This window comes from Physeter macrocephalus, chromosome 17 (assembly GCF_002837175.3).
Source record: "Physeter macrocephalus isolate SW-GA chromosome 17, ASM283717v5, whole genome shotgun sequence".
NCBI classification, from domain to species: Eukaryota; Metazoa; Chordata; class Mammalia; order Artiodactyla; family Physeteridae; genus Physeter; species Physeter macrocephalus.
In genome coordinates, this window is record NC_041230.1 from 8,723,308 (window position 1) to 8,750,409 (window position 27,102).

The following is a 27,102-nucleotide window of genomic DNA, read 5'->3' on the forward strand; positions in this document are numbered from 1 at the left end:
GTGCTGGTGCTGAGACACAACAGTGCACAACACTGGCATTGATCCCATCCCTCAAGGAGCTCCCATTCAAGTAATCAGATACAAGCAAGGCTGATGTTCACCAGCCACCACCTGTTCTGATTGCCTGTTGCCTGTGCCATATGGGGTTCTAAATATTTTATATCTCAACCTGGTATATAAGTAACACAAACTCAACTCACAGCTTTCTAGCTTAGCATTGATCCCATCCCTCAAGGAGCTCCCATTCAAGTAATCAGATACAAGCAAGGCTGATGTTCACCAGCCACCACCTGTTCTGATTGCCTGTTGCCTGTGCCATATGGGGTTCTAAATATTTTATATCTCAACCTGGTATATAAGTAACACAAACTCAACTCACAGCTTTCTAGCTTATTCAGCTAGAAAGTCCAGAGAAAAGGCAGCTCTGGGATTGGTTCCACAGCTGCACATGTCAGAGCCCCAAGTGCGTGCTCCTGCAGTCATGTTGACCTTTCCTCATGGTTGCAATATGGTTGTTGGGGCTCCAGGTAACACATCCTCCCACAGCCATGAGGCAGAAAGCAGGGAGCCAGCTAGGACCATGGTACTGCTCTTTTATGAGGAAGCATTCGTACCTTCTAGCAGACTTCTCAGCTGGAAAAGTGAGTGTCTGGTTTTCAGCCTCAATATTGGCAGGTTAGCAAAGAAGAAGGCGCTTGGAATGTGGAGAGACCGGTTGAGAGTGTTTGTTCTGGCTTAGGGAGAAAATAGTGAGCTTTGCCTTCCACTCAAGCCTGGCCCCAGGTGGCTCTCTTCATGCCGTGGACATCTGTACATTTATTCATACAACGAGGGAAGAGAGCCTAGAGGTTAAGAGCGTGGACTCTGGAGTCAGCCTGCAGGATTTGAACCCAGCTTTGCCATTAACCAACAGTGTGACCTTGGGCAAGTTACCTCACACTATGCCTCAATTTCCTCTTGTGTAAAGTAGGGTTGATAATAGTACCTCTCTCAAAGGATTGTTGTGCCGGGACTTCCCTGGTGGTCCAGTGGGTAAGACTCTGTGCTCCCAATGCAGGGGGCCCGGCTTCAATCCGTGGTCGGGGAGCTAGATCCCGCATGCATACCGCAACTAAGAGTCCGCATGCCACAACTAAGACCCGGCGCAGCCAAAATGAATTAAATAAATAAATATTTTTTAAAAAAAAGGATTGTTGTGCCGATCAAATGAGCTAATACACATAAAGTGCTTAGAACAACGCCGGGCGCATAATAGGCCCCATATAAACATTAGGCCGCGTGGTTATTCATTCTCCTGTTTATTAGATGGACTTGAACATGTCCTCAGGGTGCCAGCACTCCTGGGAGAGTCGATACAGACCCCAAGACCACAGGAGCTGCTCTTGTGGGGGGCTGATGCATGTACATACAGCACCCAACAGGCATGCCAGGCAGTCGGCCTTTCCAGACACCACATCAGGCAGCGGATGGGCCATACGGGGCCCCAGTAGCTTTCCTGAGGGGCAGTGCCAGATGGGCTGGGGAAATCAGAGAAGGCCTCACCCAGGAGGTGGCTTGGGAACTGGCCTAAGGAAGAGGAAAGATTGATGTACACAGCAGTTACTGCAAGCAGAATACAAGGCCAAGGCCAAGGCTGGGAGGTGAGGAGGCTGCTCCCGTTACAGAGCAGTTGGGAATTCGTGGGGAATGCTGGGGGTATTTGGCCTGTGAGTTATAGCTCGTTTGTGTAGAGAAATCATTTTTGCGTCCAAGTTTTAAAAAAGAATCCTCTAGAGATGATGAACCCTTTTGGTCACGAGGAGAGGTCTTTGGAAGAGGAGATCCACATTATACCCCTGTGATGGTAATAATGGAACCAGTTGTTGGGCACTAACTGGACACCATGCCCTGTGCTTTCCGTTCATCCCTCATTGAATCGTCACAGCCTCCTGTGAAGCCAGTGGTGGCGTTCCCATTTTCCAGAAGAGTTGCTCCATCTTGCCATGCATTCGGTCATTGCTCTTTTGGGGGGGGCGGGGTTTGAGCACCGCCACCAGCCCAGCGCTGTTCTAGGTGGCAGAGAGCAAACAGAGCGAAGGGAGCGCATGCTTCCGGTGAGGGGGAGATGGGCAAACAAACTACTAAATGGAGAAGTGAATTGAAGCCAAGTTTTCTCCAAAGCTAGTATTCTTCAATAAGATTCAAGGAGCTACTATGAAGTAGTTAGGAATACAGGCTCACATTCCAGCCTCATCTCTTCTGGGCTCTATGTGACCTTGGGCTAGTGACGCTCCCTCGAAGAGCTTCCATTTCCTTATCTGTAAAATGAGGATCTGGGTAGGACCTCTATCAGTCAAGATTGTACTCTGCTACAAGTAACAGAAAGCCAGGGAGCAGCGACATAAATAAGGCAACTAGTCTCTGTTGCACATGAGAAGGAGAGGGAGTGTGGGTGGCCCAGGGTAGAGCCGCTGGCTGGGAGAGTGGGCTCCTTCTGAATCCTTGTGCTGCCGTCCTCAGTTTGTGGCTTTCAGCCTCACAATTACAAGATGGCTGCCACACCTCCAGATATGGTGTCCACATTCCAGGAAGGAGAATGATGCAAAGGGTGTGCTTCTTTTTATTGGAAAGCAGTAGCTTTACCAGAAGGCCCCTTTGCCCATCCCCAGCAGACTTCTGCTTAACCTCTTGTTGGCCAGCATGAGACACATATTTAGCCATAGCTGCAAGGGAACCTGCAAAAGCAAGCTTTTGGGATGGGCATCCTGCTGCTCCAAACAGATTCAGACTTCTCTCAAGGAAGAAGAGGAGAGTGGGTTTGGATTTGACAACCAGCAGTGATGTCCATGCAGCCATGAGTATGAAGCATTCAGTGTCGTGCTTAACATGGGAGCAGGCCCGGGTAGAGGATCACAGTATTCTCACACTAAAGGCCTGAGTTCTTGTTCTTGTTATCAAGAAGCACAGCCACTTTGTGCCCAGTTTCCTCATCTGCCCATTGGGAGTGATGCTCCTTGCCTTAGGGTCAACTGAGCAGCACTTGTGGAAGCCTGGCTGGGAAGGATTTTGAAATACATCCCACCTAGTAAGAGGGCGGGGACTGGCTTTTGTTTGGAAAACTGTCAGATTTCTTAAAGTTGAATCCAGCCCTACCAGGTGACTGTCAGCCCAAACACATTGCCCTGTAATGGCTCATTTGTTCATCTCTGTTCCCCTCTGGTCTGAACAGTGTAGGTGTGAGAGCAGGAGTGGTGACCTGCGTCTCTCTGGCCTGGTCTGGCCTGTACCCACCTGGTACTCCGTTTAGGAATGAATGCCCTGGAGCTCCTCTTCATGTGAGGACGCAACCAAATCTTTTCCAGTCTCCCTGCTTCTTTATGTCAGCACCACCCCTGTTCTGGGCCAGGCCAATCCTGCGCTTCACAGGGATGGCTACCCCAGCTCCCAGTGGGACTCCACTCTGCTGCTTATCGGGTTAATCATCTACATGTCCGGCAGATCGGGTCACTGCCTCCTCAACCTGCAATGGAGGGCAACTCCAGACCCCTAAATACTCCAGGGTCTTTGCCCGTGCTGTTCATCTGTACCCCTCACCTGCTACCACCCCTTTCCCTGGTCAACTTCGAATCCTTCAGGGCTTAAACACCACTGCTTCTGAGAAGCCTTCCTTGACCAACCACGCCCTGTTTCTGTCCTTGTCAGTTTATCCTTTCTTTGCATCGTTTATGCTGACATGCGTATTTGGTAAGGGCACTTAATTTATACGCATCTCCCCCTCCAGCCATAGGGCAGAGAGGGGCTACCTCATTCGCTGCTTTATTACGTAGTCAGATTTCAGGAAACATTCATCTAATGAATGGACATCAATTAAATGAATGAAAACGTACTGCTTTTTTCCCCTGATTTTGAAAACATGTTCATTAAAGGTAATTTGGGAAAATATAGGAAGGTATAAAGAACACGTTTTCAGAAACCACTGGTAGTCCCAGCACCAAAACATAACCCCAGTGAACATTTCAGTGTTTTTTTCCAATCTTTCCTCTATGACTGCATCTGCGTATATATATTTTTAATGTCATAAGGATGTGCGGTAATTTATTTAACCATTCTCCTGTTGTTGGACGTTGAGGTTGGACCTCCCCCCCACACACTTTATAACCAATGCCATGAATTTCTTTGGGACCAATTTCCTGAAGTAGCACTACTGGTTCAGAGGGTAAGAACATTTTAAAAAGCTGTTGGCAGATTGCCTCTAAAAGGTTTCCACCAACTGTGACCATTTAAAAAAAAAAAGAAAAGTTTGTTGTCCTGGAAGTGAGTTGCTGATTTCCTAGTGTCCTGGCTTTCTTTGAGCTCACAGAGAGCCCCCGCCCTAGTCTCCTAAGGGCCCAGTGCCCGCTTCCAGCCTGTCTTCCTCTGCACTGGCCTTGGTCTGAGTACCCATCCTGTGTGCAGTCCTGGGGCAGGATGTTTGATCACAGTGTTGTTCAAACAGAGCTGCAGGCCCTCGCCAACTGTCAGCCAGTCCATGGGCCCGAGAAGAGGCTGGGTACCCAGTCTAGGGTCAGGAGCCCTTCTAGTGTTCACTGGTATCACTGCAGGGGCAGGGCGGGGATGCTGCTCCTTACAGCAGCCTGGCCCCATAGGCTTATGCCCTGGAAGCCCTCCTGTATTTCTCAGGTGGGCGCCAGTCCCTCCCACTCTGTCCCCTGCTGTCACTTAGTGAGTTGTCCAGAAATTGCTGCTATGAGATAACCCTGCCCTCCCTGCCTCCCCCCCTGCCCCCACCTCGGGGCTAGGAGGAAGTACACGTTCCCCCAGCCTGCCCAGGATGTTTGTGTTCATACAGGCGATGTGGCCCTGCAGGTTCTGGGAAGTGGAAACCTTTTATAGCAGAGAAAGTGAGCCAGGAGAGTGAGAGTGACTGGGGTGGCTGTGTGTGTGTGTGTGTGTGTGTGTGTGTGTGTGTGTGTGTTTGTATGCACTGCACACAAAGGCATGAAACTGATTCTCAGGTCTTCAGAGTGGGTCTGCAAAGATCAAACAACTGAGACTTTAAAATATATGTACTTGTTTTTTAAAATTACATATATAATACAAGAGTACGATCTCATTTTAAAAACGAATTCATACAATGCAAAAGACGTTTAAAAACTTTGTTACTGGGAAATGTAACACATGCACAGAGAAGTACATCAGATGTAAATATACAGTTTAGCAAATAATTACAGGGCAAGCATTCCTGTAACCCCCAGATCAAGAAGAGAATCTTGCCAGAACCTCCAGAAGCCTCTCCCTCCCCAAGAAGCCACTACTCTCAGGACTTCCGTTCGCCATTTCTTGCTTTCGAAGTTGGGTCCCCTGTGTGAACAACCCTGCGTAACATGGTTCCATTTTGCCTGTTTTTGAACTTTATAGAAATGGAATCATACCCATATTATGTTCTGCGTCTGGCTTTTTTTTTTTGCTCAGGATCATGTCTGGGAGCTGCATCCTGGTTTTGATATCAGTGCATTTCTGGTATTAAAGCTCGTTTTCATTGATGTACAGACAAGCCTTACGAAGTCTCGTGTTTGTGCATTTTGTTTGATGAGTATTAGAAAAAAATAATGACTCCAACACTGATATTATTACGGCTTTAATAAACGAGTTGGTTGAAAGGACCGTCTTAAGTAAATAATAGTACAGGTGGTCTGTTGAGTAATTAATAGTACAGGTGGTCTGCGATTGTGTCAGTGGAGGTATGTGACTTCGGGAAGTTTGGGAGCTTCAGGGTCTAGGACAGGATGATCACATGTACACACATGCCACTCCCCTCCCTGGGGTAACTGCTTACAGCTGGAGCTCAGCCTTTCAGATTTTAGCTCTGTGTTGACCTAGGTGGCTATATAGATATAAAACAGGTAGCTGGGGATTTTTTTTTAATACTAATTTTTTTTTTTTTTTTTTTTGTTAAGAGGGTGTGCCATTCTTCTGAATTACTTCTTGGAATTTCTGAGTTTGTTCTCTGATTAAAGCAGCCAGTTTCCTTATAAGATTGTATACTTCAGGATGGGGGTGAGACTGGATATATATACATATATATGGTCTTGGCCTGCAGATGTTGGGCACTTGGAATCTGGAAGGGAGTTAACAGAGGGACCAGGCAGAGGCTGCCAGCCTGGAGCACGTGCCCAGTGATGAGTTAACATGGGATTGTGACTCAGGGGCCTGAAATGTGCATGGCTGTGGCGTGGCCATCTGTGCGTGCACATGTGTGAGAGAGACACACAGAGGAACAAGGACAGGGACCTGGAGAGACGGGAACAGGGACACAGAGCGGTAGAGCAGAGACACAGAAACATGAGACCAGTTGGCTGGCTAACTTGCTGGGTGGCTGGTTGGTTAGTCGGCTATCTGGCTTGGTGGCTGACTGGTTGTCTGGTTGGTTTTGGTTTTGGGGTGGTTGTTTTTATGGACTCAGGAAATCCAGGACTCCCTGGACTGTGGAGGACTTCCCCGGATCTCGGTGCTGCTGTGAACCTAGGGATAGAGAGGTTAACAGTGGCTGCAGGCATTTGGGTGTCTGATCACCCCTCCCGCCATGAAGGTACTTTGAGTGCAGCTGCTTTGTCTTCATTATTAGTGTGTGTTTTGTTTTGTTTTTTTCTTTAATCCTGGATGAGGATGTATGAGTGCTTATTATGTGCCGTTACTGTGGGGAGTGGGGCCTTATGGGGATCATCTTGGGCTCCTCCAGCAGTCCAATGAGGTGGCACTGTTATCCTCTCTGGTCTGCGTTGGGGCCGGGATTTAATCCCAGGAGATCTGACTCCAGAGCAGAAGCCTAATTTCTGCCATAAAATTACCCAGGGACAGAGGGCAGGCACTTATCAAAGACCCACCATGTTCACTGCTCTATCCCTGCTTTTTAGAGATGACAATAGTTACGATGGCCTTAGAGTCACCCACCTGGGTTCGAGCCCCACCTCTGCCTTTTCCCTCACTGGGTGATCTCAAACAGGTAACTTGCCGCTCTGAGCCTCAGTGTTCCTTTCTGCAGTGTGGGGCAGAATGGTAGAGCCTTCCCCCTGGGAGGCTGCATGGGTTGAGTTAGGGCCAGGTGTGAGGCCAGTGCTTCTTAGCGGGGCTGCCATTGTTAAGTGTAGCTGAGGGAACTGGACCATGGGAGCAGGCCTCCAGCCTGGGCTCCTGGCTCCGTAAGTGCCAGATTTTGCTCTCACTTTTGACAACTTGGACTCATGTCCATGAGTGGTCTCAGGACAGACTCTGGAGTGAGTCAGAGTTCAGAGTTCTGAGACCCACGTTCAGACCCCTGCTCCTCCGACCTTGGGCAAGTAATGTCCCCTCTCAGAACCTTGCTTTCCCCATTCTGAAATGGAGGTGATGAGAACACTGCCTCCACGGGTCACTAGAAAACTTGAATTCAGTGTTTTGTGGCACGTACTCTGCAGGGGGGCCTGGCGCTCTGGGTGGGGGAGGGGGGCAGTTAGGATGGTTACTGGTGGCAGCTGGGCGCCACCCAGGATAACAAGGTCCAGCTATGTGTGTCCCCCTCGGCCCCTCCCCTCCCACCACGAGGAGCCTTCCTGGCCGTGGTGTTCCCGGTGGGCTCCCCTGCTCCCCGCCCCCCACCCCAGAGTCGTCCTCAGGTGAGGACAAGCGGAGCCCGAGACACCTCCGGCCTGGCCCCCCAAGAGCAGGATGGAAAGAACAGGGCTTTAACAGATGTTCTTTGACAAGGATTCCCTGGCTCTGTTTAATCAAGATTGTCAAATATTGATTTAATCTCTAGACCCAACAGATGTGATCTTAGCAGGTTTCAGTGGCAATTAGCTGGGATTAGTTAGCAAGTCAGGCTCCAAGCTGACAAGACAACCATCTTCTAAAGGAAGTTTGGCCTGGCCACAGGAGTGAGCCCTGCGGGGGAACGTACTGAATATTTAACCACCAGTCCTACCTGGGCAGCAGCAGCCATGAGAGCAGCCTCAGAAGCGGGGTCCTGGAAGCCTCTGTGGGCCCAGCGTTGCCCCACACAGTGGTAGCGGGAACACTCAGGGTTCGAGACAGCAGCCGTAGACCGAAAACCTTCAATATCAAAATAAACGGCACGGCCATACCAGGGCATGTGGCTTGACATTGGGCCTGGCTAGAGCCAGGAGATCCCTTGAGGGATGTCCAGCTCCCTGGAGCAGGGGTTGTGCCCCTGATTAAGTCTTCTCAGAAGGGGCTCCCCTGACCACAGAGGCCCGTAGCCCAGCTCTGTCACTGTATCCCCACTCCATGAGCATAGCTGCAGCTCCTGGGTGGGCCTGGTGCATGTGCCTGTACTCCAGGAAGCATCCTTTTTTTAATTTTGGATTTCAAAGTCTAATTTGAAGTGAGTGGGACTGCGCCCAGAATTGGAACAAGAGGCTCAATCCACACGTGCTTCACGGGAGGTAGTGACACCCTCGCCTAACCCACCCAACCCCACAGGGACTCAGCAGCAGGTGCCTCCCCTGGCCCTGGCTCTGGGGCCACCAGGAAGGAGGGGCTTGCCCTTCCTCTTGTTCAAGGTTGGCCAGCGTGGGTTACCTGGCTCCTGAGCCCAGAGGAGCCAGGGTTCATTCCAAGGCCACCTTTGGTCCTAGTTGTTTGCTTAAGATATTACTATTATTTATTACATAAGTGAAGATGATAATAGCTAATACTTATGTATCACTGTGTGCCAGGGATATTCTAAGTCTCTATATGTTCATTAATTCATAACATTCCTACGAGTTAAGCCCTATTATTATCTCCATTTTACAGATGGGAAAAATGAGGTATAGGGAGGCTGAGTCACCTGCCCAAGGTCTGAGTGGCAGAGGTGGGAATTGAACCTGGGTGGTCTTTGCTTCTAACCACTGCGCTACAGCTGTCACATCAGGAAGCATCTTCAAGATCTGGTAATCAGTAAGAAAAGCAACTATGGAGGTATTAACTCATTTATTTAAAAAAAAATTCTTTTCTGTATATAAGCATTTATTGCAGTTTAAGCATTTTGGGTAAGCACTGCTTCTGTTTCACTGAGGAGCACATGAACACGAGATGGGGTTCCCCTTCCTTACCTCAGTGGGGCTGGGGGCGAGCATCTTGCTAGGCCACAGAGGAATCTCCACTTGGAGAGATGCGTATTTGTCAGACTCCATGGCCCTAGAGGCGAGGTTGAGGTGGGGACTTGTGCTCAACCCAGGGGGTGGGGCAGCTCTTCCATTCTAACTGCATCCATCAGGGCTTTTCGGGGCGTGGCTTTCACTCCACTCATGTTTCCCTTCACATGCTCACCTTTAAAACTGAAGACTTAACCCCAGCCTGAGGTGCCCCTCCCCTGTGCAATTGTGAGCATTTCCTTATAGACTCACAGAGAAAGGTCTGGAAGAAGACATGCAAAACCTATTCACAGGGCTTCTCACCAGGATTTGGATTCGGGGCAGAGCCTCATAGGGGTCTTGAAGAGGGCCTTGAACTTACATACTTGTAAAAATTCATATACAGGCATGGATAATTTTTTTTTAAGTTTTCCTTTATCCATTCCATTTTACTCCTTAGAAGTAACCACTTTTAGTGGTTTGGTGGATGTCTTCCTAGACCCTTTCTTGTACGTTTTATAGAATTTATGTGTATACACACTCACAGTAACAAAATCTGTCCCCCTCTTACTTAAGCCAGATGGGGTCATGCTACACAAACTCTTCCACAACTTGCTGCTTTTCCTTCCCAAGTGGCAGCATAGAGTAAGAGAGTATAAGGTAGGCAGCGGGATAGCCTCGGTTCAGATCCCAGCACTACTGGATTCTAGCTGAGCGACCTTGGGCAAGTTACTCAGCCTCTCTGGACTGAGTTGCATTGGCTTTAAACGAGGATGGTCCCTCAGGTAGTCCCTCCCTCGCAGGCTTGTCATGAAGATTAAATGGGTGAATGTGTGTAAGCATTTCACCTGGGGCACAGTAAGCGCTCAGTAAGTATGAGCCATGCTCATTCCCTTCAGCCCGTGTGGACGGTCTGCATGCACGACACATGGCGCTACCTCCCTGTTTATCACAGCTGCGGCACCTTCCCTGGAATAGAAGCACCCAGATTCGCTTAACCCATCCTCTGCTCGTGGGCACTGGGGCTGTTCCCAGCGCTTCCATATTACAGCAGTGCGACAGTGTGAGCACCCCTGCAGTTGAACCACCTTGAGTCTGTCTTTCAAGGTGCACTGGGGTGAATATCTGAGGAAGAGATTCCTAGAAGGGGAATTGCTGGATACAAATAAAACAATATGCACACCTACATTTTCAATGCATAGTTCCAGTTCATTCTTCCTATTTCCTCAAGGGGAAAAAAGCGATACCGATTTAACTCTGACTTGTGTGGGACCCTCACCTGTTCTGAGCGTAATAGCTGTACATGGCTGCCCTTGCCCCTGTGGGGACTGCCCTTGACTCCTAGGTAGGAATGTGGAGCCCTCCTGGATGCCTGGGAAAGTTTAAATTAGAAACACCCCTCCGCTGGGCTCTGACATTAAATATGAAGGTGCAGGTTCCCACAGCGTGACACTGTGATATAATAAGAAAAATATTTTGGTCTTCATTCAGGTTCCTGGCACAAGAGCTTCTAAAACCCTTGGAATTTCCTGAGAGATATGGGTGATACCGTCTTTTGTTATTCAAAATAAGCTCCTTTGAACCGTACCTGAGTTTATGCTAAAGAGGTGACTCTTGGTGGACCCCTAAATATCTTCAGGATGGGGCCGGTTGCCAGAGGAACCAACCAAGTGATTAGAGGCTTGGGACTTTCAGCCCCACCCTCCCGACCTCTGGGAAGGGAGAGGGGCTGCAGATTAAATCACCAATAGCCAGTGATTTACTCCATCAGGCCTTCATAACAGAACCTCCGTGAAGCCCTAAACAACAGGGTTCAGAGAGCTTCTAGGTTGGTGAACGCGTGCACATGCTGGGAGGGCGGCACACCCCAAACTCCGCAGGCACAGAAGCTTCCGCACTCAGGACCCTTCTAGACCTCATCCTGCGTATCTCTTCATCGGACTGTTCATCTGTATCCTTTTTAATAAACCAGTAGTAGTAAGTAGTGTTTTCTGAGTTATGTGAGCTGTTATAGCTAATTATTGAACTTGAGGAGGGGGTCGTGGGAACCTCTGATTTGTAGCCAAGTCGGACAGAAGTGTGGGTCACCTAGGGACGCACTGCTTGCAGTTGGGGTCTGAAGTGGGGACAGTCTTAATGGGACTGAGCCCTTTACCTGTGAGGTTTGTGCTCACTCTGGGTAGTTCGTGTCAGGGTTGAGTTAAATTGTGGGACACCCAGCCCTACGAGAATTGCTTGGTATGGAAAACCCACACATTTGGTGTCAGAATTGTTGAGCATACAAAACAGATCACAGTAGTATATGGCCGTGGTCAAGGCCCTGCTCATTGATCTTTGGGCTGATGGAGCAGAATCTCTGCCATGATACTTTCTAATGAGATTTCTGAGATTTCCATCCACCTTGTTTCCTGGGGGAGCTCTAAAGTGGTCCTGTGTATGCTCAGATTTCCAGTAAGGTGGGGAAGGATATAGCGGGGAGAAAACAGATTCTTAGTCTGAAATCTGCTGAGGTGTTGCTGACATTCCAGAGCTTTGTCCTTATGAATTGATTTCAAAGATACTTGCGTCATTCATGTATTCACACAACACACCCCTTGGACCTGCTGTATCTTTTATTTAGAGCATAGGTGTGGGAGCCAGACTGTCGAGGTTTGAATCCCAGCTGTGTGACTTGGCCATGTTACCCTTGCCTCATCTGTAACACGGGCATGCTAGGGTCCCTACCTAATAGGGTTATTATAACACACAAGTTAATACACCCCACGAGGGTAGCCCCACACCTGGCCCATCAGGAGAACTCATAAGTATTAGCCTTACTGTTATAAGCATCACCACCATATCATTCCTCCCCTCTACCTGACCCATGTGGCAAGAACACAAACGTTAGACCCCAGTCCACCACAAACTTGGAGCTGTTCAAGGTCTAAGGAGAACAAAAGATACTCAGAGGCTTAAAATCCTGTGGGCTAACTCTTGTAGTCGAGAGTGTGTGCAGCGCAGAGCCCTGGGAGCTCAGGGAGGGGAGGACAAAGGTGATTCTGCCTGGGGTGTGGAGGGGCTGGAGGGAGGAAGTCACCGCGTGCTGGCCAGCAGCACCGGGGGCGAGGGGCGTGGACAAGGCTCCCTGGAGCGGCAGTCCCCTGAAATACCTCCTGCAGTGGTCACAATGCCCTTCAGACCAGTAATTGTCACCAAAGGTGACCCTCTCAGCAGCATCCAGCCTGTGAACCACCTGGTCCTCCCCAGACCACACCCCCTGCTCCAGGGCCTCTCGCACACCTGCCCTCCTGCCCCTCTGCCTGGGCCCGCCGTGGCCAGTGTGCTCACTCCCTCTGACATTTGCGGCCTCTCGAGGCCTGATGTCAGACGCTCCTCTCTCTGCTCTGTCCATTTCTTCCTCTCTCCTCAGCCCTGGCTGCATATTGGAATCAGCTGCAGAGCTTTTGAAAGACACTCAGGCCTGGGCCCCACCCCACACCAGCTGATTCAGACTCTCTGGGGGTGGAGTGTCAACACCTGTATTTTTACTAAGCTCCCCGGTGCCTCTAATGGACAGCTAGGGGAGAGAACCACGGCCTCAGACAACCCCAGAGAGCCTTGTATATGGGCCGCTCCCAGCTTTCCTGCCCCGGCACGTCAGCCTCGCTCATCAGCACACCTGGGGCACGGCAGGCGCCCTCTCTTGATGCAGACCCCAGGTCAGAGGGCACCTGCTCTCTGAGCCTTCAGGGTGGGACCTCCTCCCAACCTGTCACAGCGTTACATTTTATTTCTTTATATGGCTGACTACCCTTTGAAGTTCCCTTGTTTTCTGTCTTTGTTTACTTATTTCTCTGGCTTCCTTCTACTGGAAGTAAGTTCTTAAGGGATGGGGAGCGTGGTCTGTCCTGCTCAGGGCTGTATCTTCAGCTCCTATAACAGCACATAGTAGATGCTTTAAGAAATTTATTGAATAAATTAATGGATTTTAAGTGCTTAGTGTTTGTGGAATAAATGAGTTATACGTGCCTAGTAAATGTTGAATAAGTGAATAAGTTTTTAGCGCTTTTTTGGACTGAATGAATTTTTTGGACTGAATGATTTGTAAGAACGTGGTAGGTGTGGGAATTCCCTGGTGGTCCAGCGGTTAGGGCTCTGCGCTTTCACTGCCAAGGGCCCAGGTTCCATCCCTTGTTGGGCAACTAAGATCCCACAAGCCCCGCAGTGCGGCCAAAAAAAAAAAAAAAGAATGTGGTAGGTGTTTGTTGTATGAGTGAGTGAATGAATGAATGAGTTTTAAGGACTAACTAGTTTTTTTTTTTAATTTATTATTTTTGGCTGCGTTGGGTCTTTGTTGCTGCTCGCAGGCTTTCTCTAGTTGTGGCGACCGGGGGCTACTCTTCGTTGCAGTGCGCGGGCTTCTCACTGCAGTGGCTTCTCTTGTTGCAGAGCACGGGCTCTAGGCGCGCAGGCTTCTGTAGTTGTGGCACGCAGGCTTCCATAGTTGTGGCGCGCAGGCTTCAGTAGTTGTGGCTCGCGGGCTCTAGAGCGCAGGCTTACTAGTTGTAGCGCGCTGGCTTAGTTGCTCCGCGGCGTGTGGGATCTTCCCGGACCAGGGCTCGAACCCCAGTCCCCTGCATTGGCAGGCAGATTCTTAACCACTGCACCACCAGGGAAGCCCAAGGACTAACTAGTTCTTACTGGACAAATGAATGACTTGTATGTGCCCTGAAACTGCTGAATAGCCACTGTGTCCCTGGAGGAGTCATTGTTCTCCCTGAGCCTCTGAGAGTAGCCCTCAGACTTGGTGCCACAACGCTGAGCTATCCAGAGCTCACAAGTCCCACTGAGCCCCCATCACAATGACTGGGTCATGTTTACATAAAGGAGAAACATCTGGAATAGATAGGGCAGCCCTGGACACAGAGGCTATATAGGATGGAGGCCCTGGATACCTACTTAGCCCCTCTCATCTAAGGCCTGTGAAGGGGCAGCATACATACACACACACACAGACACTGTCTCTCCCCACAACACATTACTTTCAGCTTCTTCCCAGGGGCAGACACACTTGGGCACCAAGCAAGCCCTACCTACCCTCAGGTCATGGACCCCAACTGAGACGGTGCTTCCTGGTCGAGAATGAAGTTGTCATTCATCCACTCATTTATTCAGCAGATATTTATTAATGGCCTACTGTGTGTCAGGCTTGTGCCACAGGTGCAGGCAGTGACTCACATTCAGTGCTTCACAGGCTTTACATATGGCAAACAATTAATTACATGGTAAATTACTTACATATATGTATATATTTTTAATATTTATGTATTTATTTATTCGTTTTTGGCTGCATTGAGTCTTAGTTGGGGCACGCAGGATCTTCCTTGTGGCGTGCGGACTCGTCATTGCTGCACGTGGGCTTCTGTCTAGTTGTGGTGGGCAGGCTCCAGAGTGTGTGGGCTCTCTAGTTGCGGGACGCGGGCTCTTTAGTTGAGGCGTGTGGGCTCAGTAGTTGCGGCGTGTGGGCTTAGTTGCCCCATGGCATGTGGGATTTTAGTTCCCCAACCAGGGATCGAACCCATGTCCCCTGCATTGGAAGGCGGATTCTTAACCCTGGACCACCAGGGAGGTCTCTACTTACATATATTGATGCAGGTACCACCAAAGGGAAATGCAGAGAGCTCAGGTTGGGGATTGAACAGGTTGGTGAGAAACGAAGCTTAGGTGGAGGAAGTGTCATTTGTCCTGAGTCTTGAGAAAGAATTACCTAGGTAAAGGAAGGGGAGCAGGAATGGCATGTACAAAGGTCCTGAGACAGCAGGGAAGATGGGTGTGAGGGGAACTGACAGAGGGACCTTGTGGCCTGGGCTCCAAGAGCAAGGGGAAGAGGAAGGGGAGCCTGGAGGACTGAGAGGAAGGTTTTGAATTTTATTGTGTGGAAAAGGGCCCTTAGGAGAGCAGGAACAGAAGCAGAGACACCAGTGAGGCTGTGGTGTAGTGAACCAGTGAAAGTCACAGCAGCTCAGACCAGAGGGCTGGTGGGAGAGAAAGATGGACTCGGATATGCTGTGGGGAGAGTCAGCAGGACGTGGGGTGGTGAATTGGACGTGTGGAGTGAGGGAGAGGAAGTGTGAAGGATGACACTGACGTTTCCAGTTTGAGCCCTTGGGTGGAAGTAAGTGCCTTTTGCTGAGATGCAGAGGAAGCAGATGGCCAGTTGCATTCCTGTTCTGACAAATATTCTGGTGTACTGCCCTGTTGACATCTCTTGTCTTGATTTGGCCAATAAAATGTAGTTTGCAGAAGTGACACGTGTCATTCCTGAGCAGCAACTTTAAGGGCCATTGCATGGTTCAACCATGTCTTTTCCCTCTGAGATTGGCAGGGTCTCAGGTGAAGGGCTACTCCCTCAACTGGGAGCAAAGCTGACATGAGCGGGGCCCTCGGCCAATCCATGATGGACATGCAGTATGAACAAGAAACAAACCCTTGTTGTGTAAGCCTCTGAGCACTTGGGGTCCTTTGTTAGTGTAATGTAGCTCAGCCCATCCTGACTATCCTGAAAAGGAGCAAGTTTTATGGTTGGGAGAGATCAAGAGGTCAGGTTGGGAATGTTCAGTTTGCAGTGCCTATGAGATACAGACATGGTGGTGTCAAGTAAGCAGGTAAGTACCTGAGTTTGGAACTCAGAAGAGCAATTGGATCTGGAGATAATTTATTGTGTGTCACCAATGAAGAAAATGAGAAGCACGAGGTACAGGAGTCTGCCTGTGATCACCGGGAGGGCTGGTGCTTCAGCTCAGGAATGAAGCAGCTGGGGTCAGTCCCAGTTCTGCCACCTCATAGTCGTATGGTCTAGGACACATTACTTCCTTCCTGTTTCCTCATGTGTAAGCTGGAGATAATGATGATATCTACCCCATGGAGCTGTTGTGAGGGTTAAGAGAAATAACAAATGTCAGGTGCTTAGACAAGGACCTGGACCATGGAAGGGTCATACGTGGTAGCTGTTGTTACAGATGTTGTTTTGTTGTTGTTTTGTCATGTAACTAAAATGTCCAGAGGTGGGAAGTGGAATCGGGTCGGCTTCAGGTCCAGGCTTGATGTAGAGACTCAAATGATGACTACAGCCCCCAGATTGTCTGTAACTCTCAGCCCCTTTCACAGATGGTTCTCCCCTCATGGTCACAAGATGGCTACAGTGATTCCATCTTTCACATCCTCTCCATCTCGGGGTAAAAGGGAAAAGCACAGTCTTCAGCCGCAGCACTTCTAGCAAAGACATCACTAGGTCTCTGGTTCTGATTGGGTTGCGTGATTTGTTCCTGACCTTGAGAAGAAGGCCTCCTCTAGCCCATTGGGTGGAGGTCAGAGTGGGCAGGTTCTCAAAGGGAAATCTGGGCTGTTGTTGGAAAAAGAAGTCATGGAGGCTGGGGGAGCAAACTACAAACGTCTAACACTGGAAGGCTTGTGTTTTTCCCTTTTCCTCTGCTCTGTGAGGTTCCGGCAGATATTGTGACCCCACAGAGTAGGGCCCTTCAGAGCCAGGACACAGGGGCCATGGTGCTGGCCTGTCCATCTGCTGTTCTAGCCTCCAGGCTTTGGGGGCCTGATAAGGAAGCATCCTCTCAGCTCAGAGTTCCCCAGCTTCTTCACAAATGACAGTCTGGGAGCACTTACACAGATACACCATTAGTTGCCCGCTCTTCTAACAGACCCTGACGTTTTCTGGGAACCAGTGTGGCCAGCCCCAGGGATGAGTCCTCAGTGGCCCATGGGCAATCAGGATGATCATAGACTCTGGCTGGCTTCACCAGCTTCTCTGGCAACTGGAGTGGCCATAAGGGACCACATCCTGGCCAATGAGACATAAAAGAATGTCTGTGGAGGCAGGGGCAATGTTCTGGCAATGTTCTGCTTCCTGATTAGGGTCAGATCGGTAAGAACACTCTTACATCATCCCTTTCTTTACCCCTCGCCAGTAGTTCAGTGAGAGGCATGGCTGTGGCTGCCAGCTTGTGACCACGGGGCCACAAGCCAAAGATGTAAGCCAGCAGCACACTGCGGGACGGCAGTGGGGGAGAAAGAGAAAACGCCTGACGTCATTTCCCTGTACCAAGCGTGGAGCTGCCATATCTGGCCTCCTTGTTACATGAGATAATGAAATGTCTTCATTGCCCAAGACACCATTGGATGGTATTGTTACTTGCAGCCAAATGCCTCCCACCTGACTCGCCCACTGTCGCTTGCTTCTCATTGTGCCACTGCCTTGGCCCCATTTGTTCTCCTCCACCATCCGCAGCTGCCTTCTTTGCACACAGCACCGTGTCTTAGTCAAGGTTCTCAGATGCCAGCAGCAAAAGCCTCGCTTGACAGTCTTGGGCAGAGGCAGATTTATCAGTGGCTTACAGAATCAACAGGAGGCCAGAGGGGCAATTGTAGAAAACAGGCAGGAGCCAAGCAACACGGGAAGAAAGGAACGCCAGGGTCCCTAGCAAGTGACCTGTAGGAAAAGTCAGATCCACATTCCCCGCTACTGCAGGACACCCTCCAGCCTTTTATGCTCTGCTGAGGTCCTGTGCCCACCCCTGGCTGTGCTTCTGTAATTGCGGGGAGGGGGAAGAACTCCTGCCAGAGATATGCGAAGGAATGGTAGTAATAGCAGGGACCATGAGGTAGATGGTATTATCCCCATTTTACGGACTGAAATTGAGTCACAGTTTCAGTAACCAGTCCATGGCACACTAGTATCTGAACCCAGGCAGTCTGGCTCTCATAACAAGAGGTTCCCCGTCAGGAAGATCAGAGTGCTTTTAGGAAGAGGGAGTTCGACAGAGACAGCTAGAAAGGGACCAGTGTGCACCAGTCCCTGAATCCCAGAGAGGCTGTGGGTATCATACACTCAGTCTGTGAACGTCACAAGGAGACTCAGCTGCACCTGCTCGGGGAAGGGATTTGTGCAGAGACCGGGGCCTCAAGAACATCTGTGTGTTTTCGTAGAAGAGAGCAAAGCGAATTGGGGGTTTCTGACTGAGCTGAAACAAAATGCCATCAGCAAAGCCCATCTGTCAGAGGTGTTTGCATAAGCAAGTCAGGGTCGCATTGGGGCCACTGCGTTTCCCAACCAGCCCAGACGTGACCTCAAAGGACTAATCCTCTGAACTCTGCCAGGCTGACCCAAGGGCACAGCTGGGCTGCCAAGCGGCGCCAACAGTGCGCTCAGCTGGTCGGGATACCCCAGCCTGGCCTGGGATCCGGGGCCCAGCAGAGTTTGGGGCTGCCCTCAGGCCCTCATCTCTGGCGAAGCTGAAGACCAGTCACCGAAAGTCACAAACCAGCAGCCCCTGCTCACATCAGGCCACATAACTTACTTTGTTGGCCCTCATTGTGGTGTGTGTTGGTAATTCATCTGTTGACTAAGAATACATGTAAGTAATGCAAATGGTAGCCAGTGGTGTGCAATAAAAAGTAAGGCTCCTTTCTGCCCCTTCTTCCAAAACACAGATCCTGGGGATACACAGTAGCCCACATTCTCATGGGGAGGGAGGCCAGGAATAAATCAGAGACATAAGTGAGTATAAGTACTAAAGAAAATAAATGAAGCAGGGGTGGGGCTGGGAGTGGAGAGGAAAGATACCCAGTTTCCCTCCCCAGGGGCAACCACCATGAGCAGTTTCTTGAAAATCCTTTTAGAGGTCATCTCTGCATGTTAGTTTGTTGCTGTCGTAGCTGTTGTTTTTGTTTTTCAGATTGGGAGATGTTGCATACAGTTCTGGATTTCTGGTTTCTCTTGAAAAATCCCATGATCAGGCATCCACACGCCTGCAAGGCTCAGTTGCGGGAGCTGAGGCCCAGCGGCCTCTTTAGAGGACGCCTCGGCTGTCCAGGTCACCGCAGCTTCACCTGGCCTCCATCTCCCTTAACCAGCCCAACCCTGGGGACTCTCCACTTTCCTGCCCCTTCTCTGCCACCTCCCCTGTGTGCCTCCCTGTGGTATCTTCAGGAATGCTCATGGGGAACCAGGAAGAGGGTGCGCTCTTGCTCCCCACGCACCTCTCCCCTCACCTGGTTCTCACTTTCTCAGAGGCTATAGGCTCCCCTTCTTTTTTGCTCCATGAATCTGCTTCATGCTTCCCCGGCGGTGCCTCTCTGCCAGCTAACTCCATACCTCTAGGCATGAGTTGTGAAATGCCTCCTACACGCGTACACGTGCGCGTACACACACACACACACACACTCATACACATGCTCACACAGGAGGCCTTCCACTTACTCAGAAAGCACCAACACTCACTGACTCACATGAGTCAGTCACATCACTCACAATGGCCATGTGCAGTTCCACGTTCCAAGGGAAAGTAATTGTTAGTCGCCTTGAGTCAGATGCCCAGGCCGACCCAGCACTCTGCTGCCCTGAATAAAATCAGTTCTGTTGGCAGGAGAAAGGGGCACAGCTGCTGGGACAAGCAGCAGGTTCTGCCACAGGCCATGATCTACTTTCCCCTTCCTTCCCCACTGAGGGTTTCATCTTCCAGAAGCTCAGGGTAGAGACAAAGGGAAGTGATCCTGCAGAGTACTCTATGTTGCCGGGCAGAAGAAGAATGAACTCCCTTCCCCAGAGGTCTGCAAGTCAGGATGCACTAAACACATCAGGTCAGGTAGAGGCTGTCTGTTCGCTCATTCATACACTAGTGAACGAGTGTCCTGGACACTATTCCAGGAGCTGGGGCTACATCAGTGAACAACACAGATAGCCCTGCCATTCTGGAACTGATAATTTAGTGATGGAGATAATCAGTAAATAGCAAACTAATTTTCAATCAGTGGTAACCTCTAAGGAAAAAGAAGAAAGCAGAGTGACAGAGAAAGGCTCCTAGAGTGGTTTGGGAAGGCTTCATTAAAGAATGAATATCAAGTTAGGGAACCAGCCTGGTGAAGGACCGAGGAAGGATACCCACATATCCTGGATGGGGCCTGATACGTCAGAAGAACAGAAAAGAAGGCCAGTGTGATGGGAGAGGCACATCCCTTAGTTGGGGCTGGGGAGAGGCAACAGGGAGACTGGCCAGTCCTGTGGGGCTCATGAGCCAGCGGAAGGAATTTGGATTTTATTCTAATGCAGTAAGAAGCCACTGGGGACATGTCAGCAAAGAAGCAATAGGAGCTGATCTGCCAGCTCTCCTAGTATCGATATTTATTAATCACATAGATTTCTAGAGACATTCCCTCCCCCAAATCCACCAGTGCTCATGGTGATTCCTCCATCTTTTTCACTTCCTTTCTGGCGGGGTGGCTGGTCAGGTGGACTACAAAACAGATGGACAGCCGTGCAGCCTCTGTGTACAACCACCAGTAGACAGGACTCATGGGGGGCAGAGGAACATGTTCAGTGACACCACACGGAACAGTCAGCCAGATCCTGAAAGTGGGAAGCTCCACAGGACAAGTGACCTCATGCCTTCCATAAGTAAATAGCATCAAGATGGGGGAGGGGGGGTTGTAGAGTAGTGGAGACTTAAGAAATATATATGCCAAAGCAGAGTACAGATCTTGTTTGGATCCTGATTTGAACAAGTCAACTTTCAAAAGACATCTTTGAGACAATGCGGGGAAATGTAATGCAGTTGGGGTATTACATGACATTAAAGAAGTCTTATTTATCTAGATGGGTATGATAAAGGTATTGTGGTTATTTTTTTTTGAAGGCCTTATATGCTAGAGATACAAGCTAAATTATTTATAGGTAAAATGGCCTGATGTCTGGGATTTATTCTAAAATACTGTGCCAAAAACAAAGTGGAGGAGTAGGGGAACAGATGAAACAGGAATGGCAGATAGTTAATAGTGTTGAAGCTGGTGGGGTGGCTTATCATGTCCTTCTCTCTGCTTTTGGGTATGTTTGAAATTTTCCATAATAAAATGGTGTTTTTGTTTCTGTTTGTTTGTTTTTAAATGAGTAAAGCTGTCCAAAACCAAAGGTCATTCTCTGGGAGCAGTAACATCACATCTCACCTTTGCCTTTTCTCCCTTTTCAGCATGGCAGGGAAGGCACCCCTGCAGCCTGCCAGCCCTCGCGCACACCTGCTGCTTGCTCTGCCCCGCTGAGCCACTCGGTCTGGAGGCCCCGGGACAGCGCCTGCCTCGTGAGGTTGTCCTGGCTCAGTTGTCCACAGCGATGGTGGACAACTGGACTCCACAGGCTCACAACCTTCCCGACAGGCTTCAGAGGCCAGAATCCTTCATCCTGGGACTGGTGGCCCTGAACAATGGCTGAGGGCCAGGGGACCCCACAAAGTTAGTCTACAGCTTTCAGGGGCCAGTAGCACTCCAGTGCCGTAGACTATGGCCACCTATCGGCCCATTCCCAACGATGGTGTGGACCTGGCCACCAGCTGTGGGACCAGGGCAGCCGACGTCCTCCCCAGCCCGCACACAGGGGACTACGCTCCCATGGGATTCTGGGTCCAGAACGGCAGCATGCCCCAGCCTGTGGGTGAGAGCCCGGCCAGTGCCACCACCCGCCCCAGTCCCACCACCCCCGCGGTGCCCAAGATGGGCGTGCGGGCCAGAGTGGCCGACTGGCCGCCCAAGCGGGAGGCCCTGAGAGAACAGAACAACCCCAGCCCCTCACAGGACACAGACGGCACAAAGGCCACAAAGGTGGCCCATTCCATGAGAAGCGTACAGAACGGACAGCCCCCCGCCAGCACCCCGGCTTCCTCAGGGTCCAAAGCCTTGCACCGACTCTCCAGGAGAAGGTCTAAGGATGTGGAGTTCCAGGACGGGTGGCCCCGGTCCCCCGGCAGGGCCTTCCTCCCGCTGCGGCACCGCAGCAGCAGCGAGATCACCCTCAGTGAGTGCGACCTGGAGGACGCGGCGGAGCCCCGGGGCGTCCGGCACACGGGGGCACTGCCGCTCTTCCGTGAGTATGGGAGCACGTCCTCCATCGACGTGCAGGGCGTGCCCGAGCAGAGCTTCTTCGACATCCTCAACGAGTTCCGCAGCGAGCAGCCCGAGGCCCGGGGTGCCCCGAGCCTCACTGAGCTCCTGAGGGCCGATCCCGGCCCACACGTCGCGGGGGGTGGCAGTGGAGCCAAGGGGGACGCCCGCAACGGGCAGCCTGCCAAGGACGGCCTGCTGCCACTGCAGCCCATGAAGGAGAAGGAGAAGGCCCGGAAGAAGCCCGCGCGGGGCCTGGGCGGCGGGGACGCGGTGGACTCGTCCATCTTCCGGAAGCTGCGGAGCAGTAAAACCGAGGGCGAAGCGGCCCGGTGCCCCGGGGAGGCCGAGGACGGCCGGAGCCCCCCGGAGGCCGGCAGGCCGTGGGTCTGCCAGAAGAGCTTCGCCCATTTCGACGTGCAGAGCATGCTGTTCGACCTCAACGAGGCGGCCGCCAACCGGGCGTCCACAGCCCAGAGGCGGAACACGACCACCGGGGCCTCGGCCGCCTCAGCCATGGCGTCCCTCACGGTGTCGCGGGCCCACAGCCTCGGCGGCCTGGACCCGGCCTTCACCAGCACGGAGGACTTGAACTGCAAGGAGAACCTGGAGCAGGACCTCGGCGACGACAACAGCAACGACCTGCTGCTCAGCTGCCCGCACTTCCGCAACGAGATCGGCGGTGAGTGCGAGCGCAACGTGAGCTTCTCCCGGGCGGCCGCGGGCTCCACGGGCGGCAGCGGTGGGGGCAGCGGAGAGGGCCGCCCGCCGGAGCCCGCCCTGAGCGCCTACCGCACCAACGCCAGCATCTCGGTGCTGGAGGTGCCCAAGGAACAGCAGAGGACGCAGAGTCGCCCACGGCAGTACAGCATCGAGCACGTGGACCTGGGCGCCCGCTACTACCAGGACTACTTCGTGGGCAAAGGTGAGGTGGGGGCGGACAGGCGGGGAGCACCTGGTCTCTGAGACTGTCACTGCTCATTCGTTCGCTGCCAGGCCCTGCCCTGGGCACCGAGGGTGCAGAAAGACACAAGAGCTCCCTCAGAGAGGGGCTGTGAGGATGCAGGGAGTCCAGCCTCATGACACATGGCTGGCACTTCAAAACCCTGAGATACATGAAACAGTAGATATGCATTAACTTAGCAAACACGTGCTTGGGTCAGCTATGTGCCAGGGCACTTTCTAGAGCTGCGGGATACAGTATTGACCAGCTTGAAACAAAAACCTTGTCTTCCTAATGTCTTAGTGGGGTAAGACAAACAATAAAACTAGATAAATATATAGACCATCTAAGGTGTGGTGGGTGGCAAGTGCGGTGGAGAAAAGTAAAGCAGGGAAGAGGGAAGCAGTGTCAGTGCTGGGAGTTGCATTTTCAGTAGGGAATGGTCAGGGAGGGCCTTCTAGGTGGGTGCCCTTTGAGTACTGAGGTGAAGGAGGTGAGGGAGGGAGCCTTGTGGAGATTGAGGACAGTGTTCCTGACACGGGAAACAAGTACAATAGTCCTGGAACACTGGAGGAATAGGACGGAGGCCAGTGTTTCTGGGACAGAGTGACTGAGGGAGAGTGGAAGGAGCTGAGACAGGTGACAGGGGAAGATCATGTGGGACTTTGTGAGCCACAGTGAGGACTCACTTTTACCCTGAGTGAGATGGGGCTGCAGGAAAGTTCTGAGCAGGAGAGGGCCTTGATCTGACTCAGGTATTCTCAGCCTCCCTCTAGGGAACAGGCTGTGGGAGCAGGGGGAGCTGGGAGACCGAGGAGGAGGCTGCTGCAATGGTCCAGGCAGGAGATGATGATGGGCAGGTCTAGGGGAGCCTAGGAGGGGGGAAGAAGCTGGCAGTTTCTGGATTCCCTTTGACGGCGGAGCTGTTGATGTTTGGAGGGTGTTAACACAGGCATCACACATGGTTAAGTTCATTGGTGCTGATGAGGCAATCCTAGGAGGCAGCAGAGCATAGTGCAGAGAACACAAACCCAGGCAGCCTCGGGGACCAGGCAGGAGACAATAGAGGGAAGCAAACCAGGCAGGGGCTGCACAAAGGGCAGCTCCTGCTCAGCTCCAGCTCACTGTTGTCATCAGGAAGTTTAGACAAGCCCAGTGTTGCCAGCCTTTCCAATTTTTCTAGATTCTCCTGAAATTCAGATTTTTTTAATATGGATTCTCCTATATCAATTCAGAATTGAATTGATATAGTAATAGGCTTAAGACAATATAGAAGTTTATTTGTTTCACATAAAGAAGTCTGGAGATGTGCAGCCCAGGACTGGTATGGTTACTCCTCAGAAACAGTGGAATGCCAGCCTTAGTGCCTGGCCTCCGAGCCCTCAGGGTGGTCTCCTGGTCCAAGATGGCTGCTGGAGTTCCAGCCATCACATCCATGTTTCCAGGCAAAGAAAAGGAGGAAAGGATTTGGGCGAAATGTCAAGTCAGCACCCCTACCTTTTTTTTTTCAAGTCAGCCCCTTTTAAAGAACATTCTCAGAAGTCCCAGCCAACTGCTTCTGGTTATTGACCACACCTGTCTGCAAGGCAGGCTGGGAAAAGTTAGTTTTTAGGTAGACATAGCCCCTCTCTTTTCTTCCTCCAAGAACAGAGGGTTTCTCTTAAAATGAAAGAAGGGAAGAATAGGTAATGGATAGGCAACCAGTACTCCACAGCAACTAGTTTAAAAATTTTTTTAAAGCATTATCCTAGTCAAATACAACAAATGTCAACTAGATCGTCCAGAGTACAGTCTCTGGAGGTCCACCAGTGTTGGAGTCCGACAGCCCTGGGTTTGGGATGTCTTTTTCATAGCTTATTAGCTACGTGACACATTTTACCCCTTGGACTCTGTGACCTCATGTGAGGAGCAGAGATGATTGTAGCAGCATCACATGCCCAGAAACAAAATGACACAGAGACTGAAAATTAAGGCATGAAAAAAGAAGTTCAGACAGTCACTAACCAAGAGAAAACTGGTGAGGTGACATCAGTATCACACAAAATAGATTTCAAGGCTAAAAGCATTTGTTAGAAGAACCAAAATGGCCATTTCTTATTGACTTTTTAAAAATTTACCAAGAAACTGTAATAGCTGTGAACCTTTTGTATACCTGGCAACCTGTTTGAGGGGTATATAAATAAAAAACTAATACAGCGACAGGGAGACACAAACAAGTCCACAACCCATGGGAGAAGTTGACAGTGTAGCTCTTTGAAATTGACAAATCTAGTAGCCAGAAAGTAAGGTTGAGAGCATTTGAAACCTGGTTTTGCATTTATATGATATTAATTTTCTACCTAACCAACAGAGAACACGTTCTTTTCAACTTGCACGTAGGAATACCTACACGGAAGGACTGTGGTTAGAACCAAATAAGATTGTACATCAAAACAGTTCTTCATCAGGCAGATAGTGAGTACTTATCATGGAGCATTAAAAAGAAGCTTTTCTTTCAAAAAATGATTTCTTTGTAGCCCTGGAAACTCATAAATAAGTTAGTCATTGGTCAGTGTTTATTGATTGCCTATTCTATGCTAAGACCGCAAGGTACTGGGTATGCATTGGCGGAAAACAAAACAGATCCTGCCGCTGTTTCAGGAATGAACTAATATCTGTAGAGCACATGTATTCTGTTCTCTGACCAGCTGGGGAGATTGTTTACCCCACTGCAGGTGCTGTTCTTATTGGGCCCATTAATTAACACACATTTGAGCCTTAGATAAGCCTTTGATTCACCAAGAGCATCTCATGAGAATAGGAACCAACATTTAAATATTGAGAGCACTGGGGTGGGAGAGAATTTCTGGCAGTGCATAGCTGCTGACTTCATGGACTTAAGACAGACTGCTGGTAGGCATCTACCACAAGCAGGAGATACTTGGGTTATATATCAGTTAGAACTGTTTGCCTGGAAGGATTATAACACAGCAGCATGGTTTTTTAAAAAGGGGAGACAGCTGTCATTTTGGGGAGAGAACAGGAGACTTCCTCCGTGACTTGTTAAAGACTGTCACCATAAGGAAAAAAAGAGTAGTGTTTACGTTTCCTACCTCTATAGAAATATAGTTAGATAAAGGTGACGCTTGGGGACTGGAATCATGGTCTTTTTCTGTGACAAACATCACGCCCTGGGGGTAGTACTAGCCAACACATCTCATGTGCCTACTCTGTGCCCGGCCCTGTGCTGAGTGCTCCATGCTTATTAACCTATTTAGTCCTTACAACCAGCTGAGAGGGGGGTCCATCCTTCCTGATACTATTGTACTGATGAGAATGCCATCAAGCGACTTGGGCCACACATTTAATGAGTCCAGGGCCTGGATTTCAGCCGGGCAGAAGCCTCTCTAGACTAGAATCTAACCACTTCACGAAGGCTAATTGGCAGCTAAGCTGCTGAACATTTGCAGATGTGGGATAATCACAGCGAAGCTAGGTTTATAACATGGCACGCACTGCGCCAAGTGTTTTTTGTTCGTAGCCTCATTTCACTCTCACATCGGCTCTGTGAATCATGGGTAGCATGAGGGCCCCCCATTTCCCAGATGAGAGCACTGAGACTCAGGAAATTTCTGTGACTGGCAAGGGGGTATAGTAAGGTGGGCTTTAACCTCTTACGGCCTCTCCATTGAGTGTGGTCATGACCAGCCGTGAGGTTTGTGTGACCAGGATCCCAAGAGCCTGCACAAGAGCTCTGTACGGGTTACACAAGAGCCTTCCCCGGCTGTCCTCTCAGCAGGCCTGCCGTGGGACGTCACCCCTCCTTCCCAGAGAGCTGACTCTGAGCTCGCCTGCTCTTCCCTCTCAGAGCATGCCAATTACTTTGGCGTGGACGAGAAGCTGGGACCAGTAGCCGTGAGCATCAAGCGGGAGAAGCTGGAGGACCACAAGGACCACGGGCCTCAGTACCAGTACAGGATCATCTTCCGGACCCGCGAGGTAGGTCCCATTGCTATCGTTATTATTACATAAATCACAGCCACTCACATCTATGAGCCCTTACTCTGTGCCAGGTTCTGTGGGCAACCGCTTCCGCTGTTTCAACTCGTAATCCTTCCAACAGCCTCAGGAGAGCAATGCTGTCCGTCTCCCCATTTTACAGAAGGGAAG

General features: G+C 50.5%; 1 protein-coding gene across 8 annotated transcripts in view; it reads left to right on the forward strand.

The window, feature by feature from the left end:
- SIPA1L3 (signal induced proliferation associated 1 like 3) overlaps window positions 1-27,102 on the forward strand; it is a 240,839-nt gene that overhangs the window by 120,249 nt on the left and 93,488 nt on the right. For all 8 annotated transcript variants that reach the window (XM_055079281.1, XM_055079280.1, XM_024132359.3 and 5 more), the window contains 2 exons: window positions 21,107-22,935; window positions 26,801-26,931. In XM_055079281.1, coding sequence (XP_054935256.1) covers window positions 21,414-22,935; window positions 26,801-26,931 — 1,653 coding nt within the window. In that variant the 5' untranslated portion in view covers window positions 21,107-21,413. The remainder of the gene's footprint in view (window positions 1-21,106; window positions 22,936-26,800; window positions 26,932-27,102) is intronic.